Below are 8,282 nucleotides of genomic sequence, written 5' to 3' on the forward strand. Positions count from 1 at the left end.
AAACTTTTTCAAGGACAATCTCCGACATGTGATGTCGACAAGCTAAATTCAAGAGTTGTTTCTTGAGAGAAGCTTCGATCAAAACACAGACTCCGTTCTGCCAGCCAGTGTTGACACTGATTGTGTCGAAACACATTGCACGTACAAGACCCGCAATGCCCCAACTATATATTTCGGAGACCACTGCTTCAGCTTCGACGATTGATTTTCCCGATTCAAGTTTTGGTACAGTCAGAAGTTTGGTAACGTCTTTGCCAGACACTAAAATTAGCAAACGGTCTACTTTGATGTGATTGTATTGCTCATAATCACCCATGATCTTCCCATCCCAATGTATGGTCAGTGGGGTGCAAGAGTCAAAAGCCTCCCAAATTTCGTAGGACAGCTTTTGGCGATAGATCTGGCAAGCTTTGTGAATTGAACTTGGGCTAATCATCAGATCACCGGTTGGATGGAGCAATTGCTTGGACTCCGCCAGTGCATTTAAAATACGAACGGCCTTCCTCGAGGTATTATTGGTCCTGTCCAATGCTGGTGCTATCTCGGGGGTTACTACAGCAATTTTACCTTGTCGAAATTTCAGCAGACAGCTTGCAGCACTGGACCCAGGCTGTTCGGAGCACGTCGATCCACCAGCTGATGGATGACGCCCATCTCCAGACCTGTCGAGATTACCTTCTTGCTGAGTATCCATTTCTGAATCACTGGATTCCAGTATGGTTAAATTAGTAGATTCGGCAACACGAACTGCTTCCGCCTCAACTCGCTCTCTCTCCTTTAATGCTCTATTCCTCACTCGCTCGTCTCTCCTGCATAGAACCATATCAACGCCAACCATGGAACCTAGGCGCCCCTCTTCTCTCTGGGCAAGAAGGAACTGGCGATCTTCTTCTATGTTGATCATTTCCAAAGCATCACTGTGTGCTATATCGAAAAGGTGATCCAATGATTTCTTAAAGTCTGTCCGTTTGACTAACTCAAGCACACTCTTACGATTGATAGATTTTTTCAAGTTTTGCAATTCCTGGTGTATTTTTTCACCTGATTAATCACATGGTTTTGATGGCGTGTTGGAATTCGTGCTCGACTCCAAATAGGCAAAAGCAAAGATACTGTGTTCTTGACACTACTTTTCAAATCAAAACCTTTTTTTACAATGAAAATCAAACAAAACTTGAAGCACTTCTCCCCTCGATGGTAATTTTACAGCGCTGAAATGATCTGAACTGCTACCTACCAGCCAAATTTTATCTTTAGACCTTGGCACAGCCATTGTACAACCGCAAACTGTTAGTAAACTGAAATAAATGCAACAGCACAACAGATTTGACAGTGTAATTTTTGTAGTTTTACGAGGTGTTGCAATTGTGATGTAACACTGCTTTATTTGTTCCGTGAAGTGACGTAGCCTACAAGTACCGGTAATTGCTTATATTCCGCTGCTAGATTATAGGCTAAACAACCTAAACTTTAGCTTCCTTGCGCAAGTAGTAAATGTCGACGGATTTCAACAAAAATTTGCCAAAAGGATTTTTTTACTGAAAGGAAATGAACACCACCCTGTACATTAATATTAACAATGGTTAGAATTTTGCGTATTACGCTAAAAACACCCTAATAAACATAACAACCGTAAAATCTGGAATTTCCGAACAGCTTTGAAATTTGCATAACAGTTAGCAACGGGCAGTCTCTTTTCCTCACCTCTGCGGGGTGGAAATACGTTGTTGTGAACACAACTGAGTGAAGTCGACAATAACGTGAGGTGCAGATAAAACGTATTTGAGTCGTTATTCTAAAAACTACTGACCTGGCGCGGTTGATTCTCCTCCAACCATGAAGGTAGAGTTTCCAGGTTAACCATGTCATTGTAAGTTGCATTAACTCGGCAGATGAACCGATCAAGTACAGTACAACAAAGCACAAGCTAACGTTGCATCGCTTAATGTAAAAATCCTGGCAACGTCTCGGCTCACAATGGTCATGACAGTTGTCATGGAGCAGGTAGGACACGAACTATCGCAACCTTTCGAAGTGGGAAAATCTAAAACACAACCTAGGACACTTCAAGGGACCTGCGTTGATAGCGAATAAGATCATGGGCCATTGGTTAAATCAATTTTCGTGCCCAGGATCTGTCAATATACTTCACCGCGCCAAACAAAAGGAAAACATAAACTTAATACAATAAAACATCTAAATATGGAACAGTGAGGGTTATTTTTCATTCTTGCATTGCCAAGAGCAAATAAGTAATCAAACACAACTGAAAGGTCACAAAGTTGCATTGATAATCATAAACATCAATATTTAAATATCCATAAACAAATATTTATAAAGTTCGAAAGCGAATGAATGTACGAAGTAAATTTGTATTTACCATGAAACAAATATAAAAGGTAAGTATCTCAACTTAGGGCTTATCGCTTGGAACACAGCAAATAGACGTGACACAGATTACTCAGCAACATCAGGTAAATTATTTGAAAATCGTTATCGTGTAGCCTACGTAGTAACGTAACATAGTTGAATGTATTTGCATCGACACAGAAGCTCTTTCAAAAATAGAAGTTATAATACATGAGATCTCATTTTCGATTCCGAGAAATGGATGCACACTACAAATCAACAAAAGTTTAATTCATTGACGTCACGTTATTTTGTTGACATTTTGATTGCGGAAATGTAACGTAGAGAAGATTTCAACGTTTTCGAGTAGAAAGTACAATTGCACACAGCAACTAATCTCACGTGCGACTGGTGACTTTTTGCTTGATAAGGTCGCTCATAACAGAGTTACCATTTATTTTGTTGGCTAAAGCCAGTTACACTCATTAAATAACAGTTGTCACAGCAAAAAAGTAGGTTTGATGGGTTTTTGAGGGTGTTACTTAAATTGTTCGAATACAAATGCATGAGAAAAACCCCGCACAAATTTTAAATAGAGTACAACAAAATTGTTCTCAGTGTTATCCAGTAATTCCAACCACGATTTATCATTTCCCAACGTATGAAATAATATTTTACACAGCTACTCAAGTCTTGTCATACAATTATTGCTAATGTAGGCCTTAAAGCGTGGCAACACGGGAAGGTTTGTAATATTTAAATTTATACGAAAGCAACCTCTTTAAAATGAACACATAACAAATATTTTGACAACAGACAACAATTTCCATAAACAAGTTGAAATTAAGAAACCACTCCATACACGATTATGTTACGAAAACTATTCCATTTCATAAATGATTTCGAACAATTTCCACACAACGAAAGTGTTGAAGGTATACACTGTACAATATACATAACTTTAACAAAAACATTGCAAAATCACTGTGCTATGCACAGCCACAGGGCATGGAATTACCTAAATATTTATTGTTTTTCAATGCCTTTAGCAAATATGTTAACTAGACCATGGTGGACCCACAAAGTGATGTTGGGGTTCTCAATGATCTCACCATCGGTATTCCAGCAGCTAGTGTTGGATGAGGGAGATGCTTCATTTTGAGGCGATGAATAAAAGTTTACTGGTAAACTTGCAGTGCTGGAATGCCTGCCCCCATACTTCGCATTCAGCTGACTGCTTGACAATGCCCGATGGCGGAAACCTTTTACTCTATAAACCTGCACAAACGGAAAATTGAAACGGTCTGCTTTTCCGGTGTGTGATAACAAGTATTTGAGGAAGTCGGCTCTGGAGGTCTCACGCAACAGAATGAGGTCCACATTGCCGTCAGCAAGATGGGCAGATGGCGACAATCCTTCGGGGCACCTCGCACAGGCGCATGACATCATGGCAGAACTGACCATCATGAAGTTTCCTCTTTCCACCTGAAGAAATTTAATCAAATAATACAAAAGCATATCAAAGAATCTTGACAACCCATAAATGGAAACAACTTCAAGAAAAGGTAATAGGAATCTTCAACATTGTTAGATATGTGGAACAGTTTGGCAAAAAGTTACCCCATGGATTTGATTGCTCATGGGCTGTGGCCTGTGGGTGTACCCATAACATCATTTAAGTTTTTGTCATGTTGCAAGCTGAAAAAATGAAACTAAATCTGTGCTTGAAACAGCTCTTTGCTCCAGTGTTACTTACACTACACCAGACGAAGCAAACTCTTGTGTTGGAAACTTTTCAGTTTATAACCCAAATGATAAAGCAGTTACCAACATGTATGTATATATACATCAGATATATACAGTCTTCGAATTTGACGCCGGCAGTAATTAATAATCCGAAGTCATTTAAGATTAAGTAAATTGAGTAAAATTGACAATTGCAACGACAAAAAATGCCAACGTAATTTTCAAATACGTGTTATGTATGTTGCAGGGCTGTGGAGCCGGAATTGTGGAGTAGGTGGTATTTAGACGTGCCCACCGTCGAAGTTCTTGAAAAAAGGGCCGACTCCAAATTGATACAAAACGATGAACATTCAAATTTTTGTTTGCAATTATTTTTCAAAATATTGTTTCTTGTTCTGCGTATTGTATTGCGCTCTTAAACTTTACCCGAAAACAGAAGTGTTTCAATTTCGGTTACAAGTTGAGTGAAAATAAATTTTAAAAAATGAAACAAAAAAATTTGGCAACCTTCAATAATTTGACAACACTAAAGCCGGAGTCGGTCAGTTATGCGGTACAGCGCGTTTGTAATCTGAAGGTCGCTGCAGCAGATGGTGTGTTTTGACCGGTAAACACCTTAAATTTTCCCTATAAACCAGCTGACTAAAGTCCTTGTGACCCTAGCATTCGAATAGAGGATTGATTCTTGCTTTTGACTTTGTTTAGAAATTAAAAAAAAATAATAATAATGGCAGCGATGGAAATTGAACCCACGTCATTAAAATGATTATTTCCCAAATCATTATGCCAACTTCTGGATGCCGAATCGTTTGTTTAATTTACTTTGTATCAGAAAGTTTCGAGTGCTCACAATATCACATGGTTGCTGCAGCAACCTGCAGATTATAAATACACAACCGTAAAACCTTTAACATGGTCATCGATTGAACAAAAGAAATGCATAAGAGGTAAGGAATATCATAGTTTACGAAAACGATAGAATAAAGAGACTAACATTTAAGAAAGTGGTCTTTCTATTCTCTGGTTTTCGTAAACTAAACTATTTTTTCGCTTACCGCTTAAGATTTTCTTTGTGAAATCTATAACCTCGTTAAAGCTTTTACCAGTTAAACCAACGAGTCAAAGTCGTATATTTTTTGTCGGACTGCACAGGCCCCGTTCATTGTTGAAAGCGTTCACCGGCAATCAATTCTTTAAGTTTGCGACAAAACAGCGTGTACAGTGATGGTGAAAACAACTCTTGAGAGGGTGATGTCAACCAAAACAACTGAAGATGAAATGCTACCAGGAAAAAGCTAGGTCAGTAAAACGTTTGATTGAGATTCCCCACGAAATTTTTGCAAAAAAAATCAAAAAGCTGCCAGCACATCAATCTTTTTTCATCGAGATACATCTTACCGAACAGTTGCGCACCTCAAACTAGTCAAGCGCGATATTGTTAGAAGCTGGTAGGTTAAAAGAAATTAAGAGGAGGATACTTTTTGAAATTCAAGCGCCAAATATATCCATGCAAATAACTTTTTTTTATCAGTCTTGTGCCGTTTGCCCGATTCGAAATCCTTCAAACGATAGCCAAGGAATATTGGCACATAATCGTTCACAAACTTATGTGAATTTTACTAAAAATTTCTTCCATTTTTATTCCGTTATTTTCGTCTTTTCTGATGAACATGTCTATTAACTTTGTTATCTGTGATGTCAATATGCTGGTTTGGAAAATGTAACCTCACATGGCGATGGTCTGTCTGCACTGTCTAAGTATCAAAGGATCGGTCAACAGTCTCAATATTATATTAGTAACTGGATTGGAAGTATAAACTACAAATTCATACGAAAAAGAACGGAATATCCCGATTCGGTGAGTTCCCTATTCGGTAAGAGCCTTTTTCGGTGAGTTTTTTTTTAAATTATTGCGCGTCGTAGCCTAATTATCATTGCCGTTATAGGGTTAAGGTGTTTTTGGGGTTTGGGGGGGTTTGGGTTTTTGGGGGGTTTGGGTGTTTGGATTTTTGGGGGGTTTGGGTTTTTGGGGGGTTTGGGTGTTTGGGGGGATTGGGTTTTTGGGGGGTTGGGATTTTTGGGGTTTGGGTTTTTGAGGGTTTTGGGGTTTTTTTGGGGGTTTTGGTTTTTTTTGGGAGTTTTGGGTTTTTTTGGGGGTTTGGGTTTTTGGGGTTTGGGTTTTTGGGTTTGGGGTTTTAATTAGGCTAGGGTACCCGATAATTTTCAAAAAAAAATTCAAAAAAATCACCGAATAGGGCTCTCACCGAAAAAGGCTCTCACCGAAAAAGGCTCTCACCGAATCGGACTCACCGAATAGTAGCAGACCCGAAAAAGAAGCATTCAGCATTTTGTCATTCAACATACCTTCCAACCTAAGCTCTGGTTAGTGACTTGATAATCATCATCAGGGGGGCCATTTGTGTCAAATGAATTCAATAAATTTAAACTAGTAGGAGCACTTGAAATAGTTTTATGCAAAACAGAATTTGCACCAAGGAGAGAATCAAGTTGTTTTATATCTGAAGTGCAACTATCAGTTGGACTGTCCAGGTGGACAACACTGGAGTTATCAGAATGTGCGGGATTCACAAAACCTGAGGAAGAGCAAGCGTCTTGGTTTAAAAAATCAGAAGGAGTTTCCTTTTCTAGTGGAAGAGTTCCAGACAAGCACGAATGGCATGGATGCCGGCATTTACTTTTATCAGTCCTCACGTCTACTGGATTGTGGTGGGAACTGGGCAGAAAAGTGATCTCACTGGGATATGATTTTAGATTCATGAAAGTCTGTGCACCAGCAATGTCATACCGTGTTGGACCAAACTTTCGCATTTTTTCACTCTGTCGCAAGACGCTTCCCATGTAGCCATACGATGTCATTGAGAAAGAAAATCTGATAAATTTTCCATTTTCATCATGAATCGAGCAAACATCCAGAGGGTGATTCTCTCCACAGACAACTTGCAATGTTGCAGTTTCAGCATCATCTTTTCCTTGTGATACATAACTTAAACAGTTGGTCGAACCTGCTGGAATAATACCAACTTTTACTGATGGCTTTGCATAGTTGATTCGCTCACTTAACAAGTTCTCGTCTCCATCTAAATTTATACCCAGCTTCTTTTGCTCTGCAATTAAAACTCCATTCATGATTTCATTAAGCATTCCATCACCACCAACAGCTACAATGCCATCATAATCAGATAAGTCTTCTGTTTCCACATGATCTTTTGCATGATTGCGACGCTGTGTTACAATAACAGTCTCTTTGATTCCGGCAATGTTGAAAATTGGTGAAACAATTTTATTATGAATGGACTCTGCCTTATGTTTTCCACCATATGGGTTTACAAACACCAACAAATGACGAGGTCTCAAATAACCATGTTTCTTTAATGAGTCCTTAAGCTCATGGTTTATCAGCTCACACCAATCAACACAGTCCTTTTCAGCAAACGTGCGAAGCTTGAGAGTTTGAAATTTACGACAATGGTTTTTGGTCTTCAATGACAAGTTCACTTTGATAACAGAACAAGGAGATATATTTGCATTCAAAAAATCAGGCAAGTTACTGTCAAGAAGAGAGGTGCCTTTTCCATCAATTTTCCATTCATCTTTGCTGCATATTACAGATACAACATCAAGAATATCTATGGACTTGTCATATGTTGACAAAGGACGAAGATTTAAAACATTGAGCTTTTTGATGCATTTGAGATACAGGTAGCCATCTTTTATTTGAAGTGTGCAGATCAATTTGTTCCAGAGAAATTGTACATTTTCAGCAGCTGCAAGCCTTATTCCAGCCATGATTGTCCACTTACACAAACGACTAACATTTAGCTGACACGTGCATCTTCTTTGTTGATACTGGCTTCCAGAAAAAAAGTAGATCCTGTCAACCAAACATGCACAGGCCGAACAATTTAGTAAGAAAACATTAATGTTATAAATTCCTAAATTAAGCTAGCTTACACCTAAAAATATGTATTACTGCTTATTTAACAGAAAAAACGAATTCAGTGCAACTAATACAGTTTAAAAGAAGTCAAGTAAAACATGTATAATAATAATAAAACGTTTTATCTGCATAAATAAATAGAGATAGACCACTTTGAAAAGCCAAAAAGTAGTCATTGATGCCAAGTTAGTTTTAAAACAATTGCTTTCAAAATAAATGCATATATATT

At 38.4% G+C, this 8,282-nt stretch overlaps 1 protein-coding gene across 1 annotated transcript; it reads right to left on the reverse strand.

Moving 5' to 3' along the window:
* Nucleotides 1-1,267: 1,267 nt before the first annotated feature.
* LOC145780876 (ceramide kinase-like) lies at nucleotides 1,268-7,990 on the reverse strand. Its single transcript, XM_082592527.1, has 2 exons — nucleotides 6,460-7,990; nucleotides 1,268-3,834 (listed from the first exon to the last, which is right to left on the reverse strand). The coding sequence occupies exons 1-2, from the start codon at nucleotides 7,900-7,902 to the stop codon at nucleotides 3,376-3,378; spliced, it is 1,902 nt and encodes a 633-aa protein (XP_082448653.1). The 5' UTR covers nucleotides 7,903-7,990; the 3' UTR covers nucleotides 1,268-3,375.
* Between the last annotated feature and the right edge of the window lie 292 nt (nucleotides 7,991-8,282).

Source organism: Aplidium turbinatum, chromosome 12 (assembly GCF_918807975.1).
Source record: "Aplidium turbinatum chromosome 12, kaAplTurb1.1, whole genome shotgun sequence".
Lineage (NCBI taxonomy): Eukaryota > Metazoa > Chordata > Ascidiacea > Aplousobranchia > Polyclinidae > Aplidium > Aplidium turbinatum.

Bases quoted from the DNA above. Each gene is read 5' to 3' on its own strand.
- LOC145780876 (XM_082592527.1), bottom strand. From the start codon at position 7,902: ATGGCTGGAATAAGGCTTGCAGCTGCTGAAAATGTACAATTTCTCTGG. The intron at 3,835-6,459 runs GTATGTTGAATG...AAATTTCTTCAG, and splicing joins ACCAGAGCTTAGGTTGGAAG to GTGGAAAGAGGAAACTTCAT.